General features: G+C 38.8%; 1 protein-coding gene across 7 annotated transcripts in view; it reads left to right on the forward strand.

The window, feature by feature from the left end:
* The first annotated feature begins 4704 nt into the window (after window positions 1-4704).
* Obsc (Obscurin) overlaps window positions 4705-15239 on the forward strand; it is a 33295-nt gene continuing 22760 nt past the window's right edge. For 5 of the 7 annotated variants that reach the window (XM_066731227.1, XM_066731232.1, XM_066731233.1 and 2 more), the window contains exons 1-3: window positions 9145-13644; window positions 13902-14005; window positions 14428-14586. In XM_066731227.1, the coding sequence (XP_066587324.1) occupies window positions 9160-13644; window positions 13902-14005; window positions 14428-14586 (4748 nt within the window). In that variant the 5' untranslated portion in view covers window positions 9145-9159. Of the gene's footprint in view, window positions 4754-4830; window positions 4905-9144; window positions 13645-13901; window positions 14006-14427; window positions 14587-15239 lie in introns of those variants that run through there. The other 2 variants (XM_066731234.1, XM_066731231.1) reach the window with 2 other exon arrangements.

Consider the following 15239-nt stretch of genomic DNA (forward strand, 5'->3'; position numbering starts at 1 on the left):
CCTTGGATCGTGTCGACTCCTTGGCAAATTCTGCAGGCACCTATTAAATAAATTTAGTTTATTCATCTGTGTGTTTAATTAAATTTATATTATTAGTCGATAGAAAATATTTATTTGGTCTAAGATTAAATTTTAAGCAAATAAAAGTGTAAATTGTGTTATAAAATAAAATGTGGAAACTTTAAAAAAATATAGAATGTGGGGAATATTTAAAGTCCAGAGTGAGGAAAATATTATTTAAGAAAGAAAGTAGAGAATTTTTTGTACCGATAAAACTGGCAATAGATTTGGTTTTCCTGTTGATGGCTAATAGAGAGAAAGGAGCTCCACGTCTAAAAGGTGCTTGTCCACTGATGTTCCAGGAAGCATCGATGATTCCTTCCCTCCCTGGATGATTTTCATCTTGGAGTTTTGCAAGAGTGACATCGATCAGTCTATTGCTAACTCTCATTTCAATTTTTACACACGCCTGAGTCGTTACCCAAGAACCTGATATTCTGCAAGGAAAACCTGTCAAAGAAAAGTAATAAGAATTATAAATTTGTTAATTCAAATAAATTATAAAAGCAGGAGTAATTAATAACAAACGATTACCCTCTTTTAATTTCTTTTTAAAATTGTTGGATTTAGCCTCCTCCAATCTGTCGATGATTCTACTCAAGATCTGATTGGCCACTTGCTTGGTCTCGTTATTCGAGTCGTTCGTATCGGAAGTCACCTTTTCAACATCAGAAATGTTAATTGTTTTCTGCTTTCTAGGGTGGCACGTCAAACTGGAATCATCGCACATTCGTCGATTCAGCCATTTTGGCATGAAATGTTCTCCGGAAAATCTCCCACCACTCTTGGGCTTTTTCACTTCCGGTATATTAAATTGCTGATTACGTTGATAAGATTGCTCCAAATCATCATAATAATCCGGATAATTCTCGTAAATAAAGGAAACGTTAGCATCACGAGACGATCTTAAATTTTCCTTTTCCTCAATTTTCCTCTTGAGAAAATCTCCATTAGAATGATCAGGTGTGAGTGAGGCAGAATTTTCCCTCGAGGAATCCTCGATATTTGGAAGAAAATCGTCGGAAAAACTAGGATTTTCCTCGTCGACGCTGTAATAATCTGAGTATTCCATTCCCTGATCATCTCGATTTTTCTTCGTGGGATCTTTCGTGGTAGTGATCATCAAATTTGCTATCATACTTTCATTGTTCCATCCCATTAATCGATCATCGAGTCCCTTTCTACGATTGTTCCTGAAAAGCTTAAAACTTTGCGAACGGCTTTCACGATTTTTTGATTTGTTTTTCTTTTTTCTCTTCTTTTTCTTCTTTTTCCTCATTTTCCTATTTTTCCTGCTTTTCTTGCTCGTCGATGAATCGGAAAAACTGGGATTTTCCTCGTCGAGACTGTAATAATCAAAGTATTCGATTCCCTGATCATCTCGATTTTTCTTCATGGAGTCCTTCGAGGCAGTAACCATCAAATTCGTTATTTTACTGTCGTTTTTCCATCCTCTTAATTGATCATCGAGACCATCTCTACGATTATTCCTAAAAATTTTTAAACCCTGCGAGCGACCTTTACGATTCTTTGGTCTGTTTTTCCTCCTTCTCTTTTTTTTCCTCATTTTCCTATTTTTCTTAACCACTGGTGAATGGGAAAAATTAGGATTCTCCTTTGGAATTTTTAGATTCGCCAGTTGTTTAATGGTCTTCTGCATCTTTGTCGACATCACAGCATCTTTCGCCAATTTCTGTGCCAAGATCTCGTTATCCATCACTTGGGGGTTGGAAATTATGGCCTTGACGAAGGTCGTTCTTGGACGACGTGGTCGAGCGTCCTTGAAACTTCTCGGGAAAAGATTTCCATGAGGAAAAGCGACGATTACCATATAAATCATCGCGAAACTCCTAGGAAAAAATAGATACTAATCTATATAAAGAATCATTTACCAATACTTATATGTAAAAACTCAAAAATTAACTAAAAAATATTCAGAACAAAAATGATAAAAAAATGTTAAAAAATTTTTATTCACCATTTGGTAATAATGAATTTTCCAAGACGAGTTCAATTTTCCCTAAAATATTCAATTTTCCTGTAATGTTTTTGTGAGTTTTCGACGAGGTTAGAATATTTAATACGAATTACCTGAATGAGACGAGAAGCATTCCTCGGAAAATGTGGAAAATCCGTTTTTCTCAGATGCCATAGAAGAAATTGGGACAGTGTGCTGGAGGGGGAAAGGCAACAAAATTGCCGTTTAAAATTTTAAAAAGGTAGAAGAATTCGCACAGCCAATGTATTATGACGAAGACTGGCTGATTTTGCGGTTTTTGTGTATGTGTGTGAGGGGAAAGGGGGGATTCTGAACGATCTGAAGTTCTTAGTATTTTTCATCATGCTTGCTCTCTTGATCTCGATACTACGTATGCACATTTCGTAATAATCATCAACAAAACTATTTAAAGATCGCTCTGATGAATCGTAATTATAGCTTTTTACCACGAGAGAAAAAAAAGCAGGACGCTCATTATAAATTTTTCACCTCCACGGTAAAAAAAGGGATGAAATCTCATTTTACAATTTTCTAGTTTTCGACCTTCAATATTAATCCAGAATTAATCATCGATCAATTTTTTTAATTAATTACATAAATTTCCCATAACTATATGTATATAATTTTAAAACAAAGATGACTGAGATTACTATTAGTACCCCTCGAGCGTTGAAAGAAGAATTTCTTGTTTTTAAATATATATATGACATGTTTATATTAATTATAGTTATAATTAAAAATTGTTTAATTAAGATTGTATGTAAAGCAAGTTTTTGGACGAAATAGATCGCAGCTTTTTGGCCGTAGAAGAAGAAGAAGAAGCTGAAGAGAAGGAGGAAGAAGAGTGATCGTAAAAACGAGTGAGATGGAAATGGCGTCGGGACGCCCGAGTGCTGGCATTGGTAGCAGTCCCGAGATAGCCGCCGACTGGCTTCGCACTGCTCCGCTGAATTAATTCGGGATTCGTGCAGCAAATCCATCGATTAACGATAAAATAATTTATTTCTTTCGAAGATCCATCGTAAGAAAAAAAAAAACATTGACGAGACCATCTCGAAATTTTCACCTTCAAGGTAAATCCTCCGTTTCCAATGAGAAAATATAAAGTATTTGAACATATTCACATACATATACATACACATAGAAGAAAGGTGGTGGAAATTTAAGAAAATTAATTTTCCAGGTGAATTATTTATTTTTAATCATTAATTATTATTTGTAGAAAAGTGAGGTGAGAGGTGGGGGTGTGTAAATAATTTTCTAATTTTCACTACTTTCTCTCCCTGTTTTATCCCTTCCTGTATTCTTCACTCGCTCTTTCTTCTCCCTCTTTCTCATTCCTCCTCTATCTATCTGTCTATCTTTCCGCATCAGCTCCTCGTTGAGCTATTTTAACACACATGTTGTGCAAGTGTCGAAAATTGTGTATTGGTGATTGGTTTTCTCCAATGTGTTTCTTACAGTGACCTCGTGACCCCTCGCTCCACTACCCTCCCCCCCCCCCCCAATCAAAACATCAAATTTCTCCCTTTCCAATTTTCATTTTACTCGAATTAGAAAAAATCATCTGGTGGAAAATCTAATGTTACCTCGTCAAGTTTTTCCAGTGAAAATTCGATCAAAAAATCGAGAATTATTTAAAAATATGCTGAAAGAAAATTTGCGTGTTTATTCGTGTAGAAATTTCGTACGAAGAAATAGCTAAATTTTGAGATAAATTTGTAAGAATTTGAAGGTTGGAATTTCAGATAAAATTATAATTTTATAGTGAATTTTTGGAATTGAGTGGAATATATTTTATGGTGAAAAGTAAGCAACAAATATACAAAGATTTTTAGAGGAAATTTCGAGATAAAGTCACCAAGAATTTGGAGTGGAATTTTGAGTATTTTATGTTTGGAACAGAATCAAGAGATTTAGAAAATAAAAATGTGTACGGTTTTTAATGATTCTTTTAGTAAATTGTCTTTACAATTTCGAGTGTTTGGTAGGGATGGAGAACGATGACACTACTAAGTGGCGAAGTGCAATAAGCACAGCATGAAAACCACGGCGAGATGAAATTCTGTGTTACGTGTTCAAGGTTCCTCGTAAAATAGCTGCGCTATTTTCCTGGCACAGTTTCCTCGCGGTGTAACGTCCAGTGAATCAAACCTTGGTGGTCCAGCATGCCTAAAGCTAATCCTCCCCCTCCCTGCCTGCTTTTATCAGACATAAACCTTTATATCTGACAAATAGCGATGCCATTTTGAAAATTTCACGAGTCTCTATTTTCATTGTTGTCACGTGCTCGAGACATTTCTGGCACTTGTACGAGAAAATTCGCGGAAAATTGGCGGGAAAATATTTGCGAAACGAGTCACCCTGGAGGCACAACACAAGTTATTTGTTTTCCTCTATTTTAAGAATTTCTCCCTTCAATAGTATCGTGTTTGGTCTACTGGGAGTAGAACACAATGAACTATAAATTATTCTCCATGAACTTTCGGGATAAATTTTGTTTTATTTAATGAAAATATTTTTTGTATCTATTTTATTATTTTACAAGTCAATTGTAAATAATAGGGATTAGTTCATGTTGTAAGATGAATCAGAGAAAATTGTTTATTATTATTGGTTTATTTTTACAGAATTATGACTTAAAAAGAATTGACTTTAAGATGGCTGACAGTCCTTCGACAAAACGAAAGAAAGGTAAACAATTAGAGTTAGGTATATCAAAATACAAGATTAATTGGAAAGACGTATTAATAATTGTATTTTTTTCTTAGATTCTGAGAACTCCAAGCGACCTTCCTTAACCACAAGAAGAAGGTCATCCCAGTTGACTCAACTTTTACAAGGGGTGAGTTAATCTTCTAGAAGAAAATAAGTTTTTAGATATTAGTTTTTAAGAATATTTTATTGCGAATAATTTCTGTAATGTTCAGTTGTACCTGATGAAATTTAAAAAAATATATTTTTTTATGAATGCTTCCTGTGGCCTTGCACATGATCTAGATTGGAGAGATAAGGTATTCCCAAATTCTTTAGGTCACAGTACTCTACAATAAAATCTAATTAAATCGAAATCAATTTTGAAAAATTTGAAATAGCTGTATACAAATTTTTAAAAAATTTTGTATTTATTGGATAAATCGAAAATTCTTTTTTTTACAAATGTTCTGCCTGATCTTCTACATAATCTTCATTACGACTAAAAACTTAGTATTCCCATAGAGCACCAAATTACTTAAAGACATCTTTTAGGCGTTTTTTAGTCAATGGATGACTAAAAGATGTCTACAAGACAACTTTTAGTCACGTGTGTTGTACGGCTCCCTAAATAAGTTATCTTACAGTACTCCATCTCCAAATCTAATGAAACCAAAATCAATTTTGAAAAATTTTAAGCGGCTTTATAAAAAATTTTAGCAATTTAACAATTTTTGGTCAAATCAAAAATTGTTTTTTTTTTACGAATGCACCGTCTGATCTCGCACATAATCTTGGCTAGGATTACGAGTATTCCTAAATACGTTACGTCACGGGATACCACTACCAAATCTAAATTAAACCAAAACCGAAGCACGCGCAAAGCTAAGGTGGATTGAGTGTCTGGTGCGATGCCAAAATTTCGAGTGAACCAAAAACTCATCACATCGCCATTTCAGTTACTCCCGCGATGCACACGCACGCCAATCATTCTTTCTTTCTTCCCTCAACAATCAACAAATTAAGAATCATCCAATAATATGAATCTCAACTACAAAAATCGAATATCAACATTAAAAGCATGTTAAAATAATTTCTAACACTTTTTTAATCATTCGTGAAAAAAAAATGTATAGGTTATGCCGGTTATACGGTTTACCGAACTGGCGCCACGACAGAATTTGAGAAAAATCATGATCCTGTTGGTAAAACATATATTTTTTGATTTACGAGTTGACATTGTTGACTACGTGGCATCAGAACTATTAGCCAAAGTGCTGGCATGTCACATTAACAACCTGTAATTTTTCGATCATAAAATTATGATCGTGAGGTTTGTTGAGCTGAGCATAACCTCTAATTCTAACTTGTTTCATTTTTACGTGTCCATAAAATATGTTTTAAAATATTTAATTACCAATAAGAACTTACACCATGTAAAATTAAAGCTTCTTGACGGTGTATAGTAAATGCAAAAGTTTTAGTGCTAATAATATTGGATAATTAATTCAAGAACAAAATTTAAATTAGAAAAATCTTGAATGCGTTTAATTTCCGATCGAATAAATTTAAGAGATAGATAAATGAATTCAATTGATTTACGAGGCTGCCTAGAGATTTAATAATATTTAATCGATTAAAGGTGGGCAGCTTTTTGGCAAAATTGGTACTTTGAAGATCACCATTAATCTGTTACTTTGAAGGTTTGCCAAAGTCTACCATCGCTTTGTCAATGATTCACAGATTTTCTGAAATTTCCCACTCAGGAATTTATGCATCTATTGACTTGTCAACTCTTCATAATTCATAACAATTGATACAAATTGACCAATACCTCTCCTGTCCATAACCTTATTTTCAGTTTTTAGGTTATGTTTATATACCAAACGATGCGAAAAAGTTAATTTTCCATTCAATAGAGCGCTTCGTGCCAAAATAGCGTTATTCTTCTTCGATTTAATATAAACACTAGCAATATGTAACTCGCTACAAAAGCTAAAGAGAATTGCAAAACAACAGAGAGCAAAGTATCATAACTCACGAGTGAGACGAGAGTGAATCATCGCGCATCATTCGCCCGAGACAATCTTATTTATCGCGAGAGCACATCACTGCTCTCGAGTATTTACGAGGAATATTTATCATTTACTACGCCATATGTTTATTTACCTTTGTTTTATAGTTGTGCTTTCCCAATCGGAAGTAACAGAAAATTCAGAATATCGTTCTTCAAGTATAGACGGATTTCAGATTGTATGAATCATTTTTAACAATTAATCTGTGCAAAAGCAACAAAAGACACAGGAAAAAGCTTCAACTTCAGATAAGAAGAAATAATGAAAAAAATAGAATAATAATAAAAGTAAAATAAATAGTATAAAGAAAATAATATGAATAGGAAAAATAGGTTTGTTAAGTACGAGAAAAGAATATACTGCGAATTTAAAGTTAAATTGGGTGGTAAGAAGTGGAAGAGAATAAATAATTGTAAAAAAATGTGGAAAAGTATAATATAGCTAAAGATAGAATAAAATTGATGGAAAGAGAAAATTTGAAGAGGAAAAAGATGGGAAAATTCGGTGGATATGAATTTGGAGAAGGAACCAATGGGGAGAAAAGGAGAGAAGAAAGGGAGGGAATGGAGAGAGAAAAGGGAGATATGTCGTGGAAGTTCGAGGTGGAGAAGTGCGAGGTTAGAAGGAGAAGGATAGAGTAGCTATTTCTGGTTGGAGTTCGAGACTCACCACGCAAACTGCCTTTAGCCACTTCGTGCAACGAGTAGTCGGCTGCTCGCCGTCTATCGTAATACACTTTTCGAATATCCACTCGCCATGCTTAACCCCTACCTGAAATCACCGCGATAATTTTTCAAGAAAATTTTTCATTCTCATTTTGTACTTTCCTCTCCAACCACACAAAACTCCTATCCTCCTCCTAGTATGTAACGAATAATTCTCTTCCTCGATTTTTCCACCACTCTGAGTTAAATTGTGAAAATTCCAGTGGAAGACCAAGGGTTGGCGAATTTTGTTGCGTGAAAAACTGTGAAACTCGTGTGTTGTGATAGTGAATGTTGAAATTGGTGGGAAATTTAAAAGGGTGAATGGCGTTGGTAGGATAATATTGTATATGGATTAAATGGTATTTGTTGTTTCGGATAAATGAAATAAATAAATAAATCCATCTGGAATAGGCTTCCAAGTAAGATGGAAATAGAAAATGACAAGGCGTAATCTTGTTGGAGAGTGAATCAAGTGGAGGACTGAAAACACGTGCGAGTACTCGTATCCTGGATCAGAGCTCTTAAATTAACACTCCTCGTTGCGAATTGTTTACCCCTAGTCGTCTCTAAAACCGAAGATTGTTTTTACTAAAGTTTGGATTATTTTTCGTAGTTCGGTTTACAAAATTTTCCATTAATTTCCATCGTCCAATAATCTTCCAAACGTACATCGATCAAACGAGCCACTTAAAAATCTTTTATTTGCGATTATATACGAAAAGTTTGTCTCTGCAATTTTAACAAATGTATACGTCGAAGCTGCATGCAATTGCTTCGTATAATTGTAGATTCGCTTGAAGTTTCGGTGTTGGAGTGCAGTGCACCGTAAATTAAAATAGACACGTGCTGGAAGTCCCTGGCGAAATTCGGTCAGTGTAGCGATAAATCCTGGGTGACTGTACTCTCGTGATATTTCTGAAAAATTCGTTCAGAGCCTCGCTGGATTTTTATCTTCGGAAATTTGTCCAACCTTGAGAAGAAATCCTCATCGAGAAGCCAGCTGTGATAAAAACAAGAATTTCCAAGATTTTTTTATAATCAAAACTGCGAAGAACGACGATACTGTTTGTGAGGAAAAAAATATTTTTCTGGTTGATAAAAACGTTTAGAGATTAAGAAAAGTTTTCCTTGATCCAAAAACAGGTTTCCACAATTAGTTCGGTGATTTTTCTACGAAGAGAAAACGCGTTCCGCTCGTGGAACTTCAAAATAAAATAGTGAAAATATAAATATAGATGAGAAAATCAAGCGTTTGATGCTATAGGAGAGGAAAAGCAGAATTGGCCGATTACCAAAAAAGAACGAAAGGCCACGGTGATATCTCGTTGGTATTTCGCGCTAGAAGATAAATCACCGCAGCTTATGAGGATTTTACCTGCTATTAAAATCTCTCTAAGATATTTCACCACAGCCTCGTAAGACAGTAATAATTGTAAAAACACTTGCAACAAGTTTACATGGAAAATTTTTGATCGGAGAATGTGGAAGATGGAAAAGTACGGGAAGATTCAGGGGAAAAGCTGGGAAATTAAAATTTTCCAAAGTATTATTTACTTAATGTAGAAATACTAAAAAATTAATTAGAATGAGTTTTTGAGTCTGAAGATCAACGTGGAAGATCGAAATGTCGTTCTGCAGGATAACCGGCAGGAGCAAAGGGCTACCAAAGCCGAATTATTTTCCGTTGTTACCACCGATATCTCCAGCTGATGCTAAAAGATTCTGCAGGATAACTGGGAAGTCCTATGGTTTGCCCAGTCACCACTACATCCCTGTTTTGTTGGCATCCAGCGCATACGAGAAGTCAAAATGCAAAATTACGAACGCTTCCGGTTTGGGACCTCATCATTACACGGCGGGTGTCGTAGTGGCGGAGAAACGGAAGCACGTAGTCCTCAAAGACTACCGCTACGTGTTTCCGATCCTGGAAGGTGAAGGTGAACAACAGAAAGTCCTCCGGGATTTGTTGAAGACTAAGAATGCTAGCTCGCCTGAAGAGGAGACCTCGAAATTCGTATATACCGTTCAGGAAAGACGCTGCAGTTTGGTATTTCCGGCCCAATTGGAGGCTGCTGTAAGGGACGGTGACGTCAGAGACGTAATGCTGTCGAAGGACCGCGACAGTGTTTTATTGCGATTGAAACAAGGTAAGAACGTTTCGGTGGACTTTGTGGACCTTAAAGACTATCAGCATTTGTACGATGGCCTTGGGCCGCAGGAAGAAGTCCTGAAGGAGAGAGAAGCTGAAGTCAAGAGAAAAAAACGTAAGAGAAAGGGTGTCTTGGATTACGCGAAGAGAATTTTTGAGGAAAAGGAGAGAGCTGAGGATGAGGAGTTCGCCAGGGAGCAGAAGATGTCCAAACCGAAGCTGAATAGTATCAGGGAGGATGTTAAGCATGAGAGGATAGAGGAGTGGACCAAAGTTAGCTTTCAAAATGCCAAACAAAATATGCAGAAAATCATGCAGATATCTGGAAAGTCTAGTTTGGTTCACGAGGATCTTGAGAAGACTCTAGATTGGACCACAAAGAAACAGAGAGAGTTTGGGTTTTTGGGAAAACCGCTGATATCACGTATTCCGGATTCTGTTAATGTTGAAGTAAAAGCTATAACACCCAAAATGTGTGTACAAAATATTGTGTATCCAAACGAAAAAACCTGCGCCCTTGAAACTATACCAGTGGTGTCTCCTTTCGAGCCTTGCACGGTTTTGCCAGATCCTAATATCCGAGAGGCCATCGAAGCTCTTCCGGAAAGGACACTGGAATCTACAGCAGACGTGTGTACGAAAATTTCGGGCGAGGACATTTCGAGTTTATTACCAAGTCTTCAGGATATAGCTGAGATCTCGAAGTGCCTGGTTAATGGCGAACCTGAAGAAGTGCGAAAGGTCAAAGGTCTGAAGCTGGATATAGGTCTAGCGAAGAAGTTTGTTTGTGGACAGCACGTTCAAACGCCTAGTGGATCTATTTTTGTTCCTGGACAGACCCTGCCGACTCCTCAGGGACTCGCTTTCGTTCCTGGATTCACGGTCCACACTCCTGAAGGTCCAATGCTACTTCCGGGTCAAATAGTTGAGGATAAATCTGGTGAAAGAGTCTTCGTGGCAGGTGTCCATGAAGAGGGTGGAAAATTCGTTCAAGGTCAAACCGTGATAACTGAAGAGGGTCCAAAGTTCATTCAAGGTCAAACGGTCTTATCGGAGGAAGGCCCAAAATTCGTGGCTGGATTAGTAGCGAACGATGGATCCTTTGTGCCTGGACAAACTATCGACACTCCTCAAGGTCCCAAGTTCCTTCCAGGTCAGAGTATCGTTGGAGAGCATGGAGAACTCCTCTTCGTCCCAGGACAAAGCGCCAAGATCAACGACGAATGGGAATTCGTTCCAGGGCAATGTCTAGAAACTCCTAACTGTGAAGTGAAATTCGTACCTGGAAGAATTATGGACACCGCTCAAGGTCAAAAGTTTATACCAGGCCAAAACTGTCAGGACGACTCAGGTGAGATTATATTTCTTCCGGGAGTAACAGCGGAGAATGGAGAATTCTTGCCTGGTGCCATCATGGACACTCCTAAGGGTACTAAGTTCGTTCAAGGTCAAGTCCTCAAAACTCCGGAGGGTAATAGATTCGTGCCAGGAAGGTTCAAAGTCACTGAAAATGGATTTGAATTCGCAGCAGCGACCAACCTCGACGAAGTTCTGTTGACAGAAGTGCAGAATCTAGGAATACCTCTGGATGATAAGGTCCTGGGCTCGGTATCATCGTCTTTAAAGAGAGAGATCTTTGGGCACATGGTCCAAACAGAGATGGGCATCGAGTTTGTACCGGAAAACAGTAGGAAACTGCCGGAGGGTAAAAGAACCGTTCCAGGACAACTGGTCAGGGACAAAGACACTCCTAGATTCGTTCCTGGTATCAAAACAGATGATGGCTTCCTGCCAGGACAAGTAGTAATGACGGAAAAAGGCGAGCAATTCGTTCCGGGACAGGTGGTGGATACCAGTGATGGGCCTAAATTCGTTCCTGGCCAAATGGTAGATACCAAAACTGGCCAGAAGTTTGTTCCAGGTCAAATAGTAGAGACCACTGATGGTCCCAGGTTCGTTCCTGGACAAATCGTCGAAACTAAGGCTGGTCCCACTTTCATACCAGGACAAATCATATCAACGGACGATAAAGGATCGAGATTCGTACCTGGACAGGTTGTCGACACCTCGGATGGTCCCAGATTCGTTCCTGGTAGAGTTGTGGAATCTGGAGAAGGAGTCATTTTTGTACCAGGTCAGATAGTTCAAACCGAAGAGGGTCCACGTTTCGTCGCACCGGATCTGATCGGCACCTCTGATGGTGAATTCGAGTTTTCCGTTCAAGGCTTCGAGGTCACTCCTGAAGAGCTTAGTTTGTTAAGACTCCACAACGTCCACTATCATCCTCAGCATCACGATACTAGCATCGATGCTAGAATGTTACGTCAGTTATCAGAAGCTGGACTGTCAGTGGGTCGTAAAGTTAAGGAAGAATTACCGGAAGTGAATGTGGACATTGATCCAAGAGCAATGGCCCTCGAGCAGGCTTTAGTGCTTTCGGAGAAATTAGGTCTTCGAGGTAACTCTGCTGTCAAGATGGCACAAGTGGTATCCACAGTGGCCCAATTGGCCAAAAATATTCAAGAGCAATACGAGTGCATCGAGGATCCTTACAGACTTGCCAACGGAACATCTAGCGAGCATGAAGAATCATCTCATATATCCGACTCTGATTGGCTGCAGGAAGCTACGAAAGCTGCTATGGCCACAGCTATTTTAGCTTTAGATGACGAGGACTCCAATCAGGACTACGTCCACTCGGCCATAACCGAGGCCTTCAACGTCCTCCTCAGGAGGCACAACAGTGACCTTGAAAATTCCGTAGAAGAAATCCTCCGACTGCTTCTGGTCCCGGAGAACCGTGGTAAACTCTGTCAGGCAGCCATGGTCGACGTTCTAAGTTCAAGGTCAAGCAAGGTCGACATCTTGCGATCGACCGTTCGAGGTCGTTCTTTGAAGGACGAGGTGGTCCTCGAGAGGTTGAGTATGGTCCTCGAAGAAGATCATGATTCTATTGGGTCAGCTTTCAGAACGGTATCTAGAGGTGATCCTGAACTCTTATCGAGCGTCCTCAAGAGAGTATCCGAGGGAGTGGGTGATGTTGAGACGGAACAGGATGCAACTGAGACTGTTCGCAAGGCTATAGTTCAGGCTGTAAGAGAATCCAGCGAGCAGACTGTGAGAGAACTGCTGAATGACGAGAGGTCAAAGGTCAGAGAGATGCTTCTTCAGGCTGTAGGACTGGCGAGGGCTCTGGGAATGACCTCGGTTGCCGGAAGTCTCCTGGCGGTCATTAGCGACTCCGAGTCCACAAAGGCCTTGTCTGGGGACAAGGTGACCTTGGACGTTTTGAAGAGGCTGACGGTGATGAGGAAGCTGGCAGAGGAATCCCCTAGGTACAGTAGTGCCTTGAGGCAGCTCTGCAGTGATCCTGAAATAGCAAGAGCAGATCCGAGCCTGAGGGCTCTCGTCAGGGAAAGTGCAGCCTTGATGATAGTACCCGAAGAAGTACCACTGCATTCTTCAGCTGATATACCAACGACATTGTTAAATTCCGACAATAGTCTCGCCATTGAAGACTTTTTAATCAGAAGGGGACGCAGAAGATCTTCTACTTTCATGATACTCAAGCAAGGGATGCAGGCTGTCGTACCTAGAGAAGCCGCAAGGTCAGTATTGACCGGAGAGGTACCATACACTGTTCTCGATGAGGATGGGATACGGCACTTTGAGCCACTTCACGTTTTCTCAGCCTTGAAACTGAAAGACCAGACTGCTCATCGATTCTCCATGTACTGTTGTCCTGTGGCTAAAGAGGATGACCTTGACAATGATGCGTTATCTAGCTATACCGGGATCACATCGATCGACAGCATAGACACTATGATTAATGAACATGGCGAGTGTAACGGAGTAGTGTTTTCACCATCGGACAGATCAATCGGATACTCTGCCAGCAGGGAAAACACACCGAGCTTCAGAAGACTCAGCAGCATTCTTCAGGATAGTACCAGTGATGGGGTAATTCGCTGATAATAAGTTAACGAAATAAATTAGTTTTTAGGAAATGTATTGAAAGGCGAATTTAAGAGTTTCAATGAATGTTGTCGGATCGGGATTTTTTTCTACCCCCACTATCATTCTCAATCTGTATGCTAGTAAGTTTTTGGGAGTTATAATAGGGGTCAAGAAATATCTCGATATGGTATCAACGTTTGGATGTCGAAATAAATTATTATATTTGAAATTTATTTGTATTCCTGTTTTCCTCTGTGCAGAAATCCCCAGAAAATTTCGTGGTGGTTAAGGAACACAACGAGGATGGATTCAGCGTGCACGTGGGGGACATCGTTGAGGCGATCGAGTACAGCGAGCGAGCCAAGTAAGATATTAAAAAAGATTTCTTCTAAAAATACACGAAGAAAAATATGAAAGCAAAGACGAGGCTCTTTGAAACGCCTCTGACGCGTGCCGAAAAAAAGCAACTACCAAGTTCATAGGAGAAATAAAATGCAAAAGCAAATAGACAGTTTGGCTTATGAGCTTTTCGCAGAATCGACTCGATTCTTTACTTTAACGATTGTAACGAGCTTGCGAATGGATTTCTAGGATAAACATGACTGTCAGGGTTTAACTTAATAACATTAATCGATAAGAATGTAGCACGATTTTAAATCGATTGAGCACATTAATGGCAATTACATGACTAATTAACTAATCGAGTAGAAAGCCACTGCTTGAAAGACTAAAACGATTAAAGCGAATGGAGGGGAAAGATTTAGGAGGATTGAACGTGATTTCTAGAAAGCCTCGCGTGGATCCCGAGTTTCAAATTGGCGAGATTGCACCGACCCTGGACAATTCGGCAGCGAAGCACAGAATTTCTATTCGACCGCGAAGAAATCACAGTGTTCCACGATCAAGAGTAGTCACGAGATCGAGCTCTGACTCGAATCTCCAAAGGTAATGAAAATTTCAGGAAAACGAATGATTTTGAGTTAAGGACGCATCGTTGCACTCTGTAAAATGTTGAGAGGAAACCAAATTTTGACCATAAATGAATTATAGAATAAAGAAATCAGTGTAGATTCAGGAGGAATAGAAGAAGACCGCAAATTTTGGTGAATAAATCGAATTAAGGGGATGTCGGAGCGAACTGTTTTACCGGCGGCCGGTAAAGCAGGGAGGAAGAAGAAATTCGACAGAAATCGAAAAAAGAATCGTCGATTTTTGTCGAGAGAAAGTTTGGCTCAAGGCTAAATCCGTTGGGGAGAAACACTACGGCAGGTGCACTTTGCAAATATTGTGGTAAAGACGGAGCCAACGAACTCCGATCTAATTTTAACCGAATGGTGAAATCGCGGAAGTCAAGTTCGCAAATGCAAGAAAAGTTCTTTCTCAAATAATATTTTCTTACCACTCTCGCCAAGATAAACTCTCGCATCTCTTTATAAAACGATGTGGAAAAATGTTCTTTTGTTTTTTTTTATTGTTTTTTCCAATGTGGAAAACTCTCCTGAGGAAAGTTGGGAAATTTCACGAAAATGAGTTTAATAATTGGAATCCACTAATGGGTAATCGATTTTTCGGAACGAATACTGTCTAATTCGAGCCTC

The sequence above is a fragment of the Prorops nasuta genome, unplaced genomic scaffold (genome assembly GCF_024137725.1).
Source record: "Prorops nasuta isolate Cenicafe-Biocafe unplaced genomic scaffold, Cenicafe_Pnas_1.2 PNAS00008, whole genome shotgun sequence".
Lineage (NCBI taxonomy): Eukaryota > Metazoa > Arthropoda > Insecta > Hymenoptera > Bethylidae > Prorops > Prorops nasuta.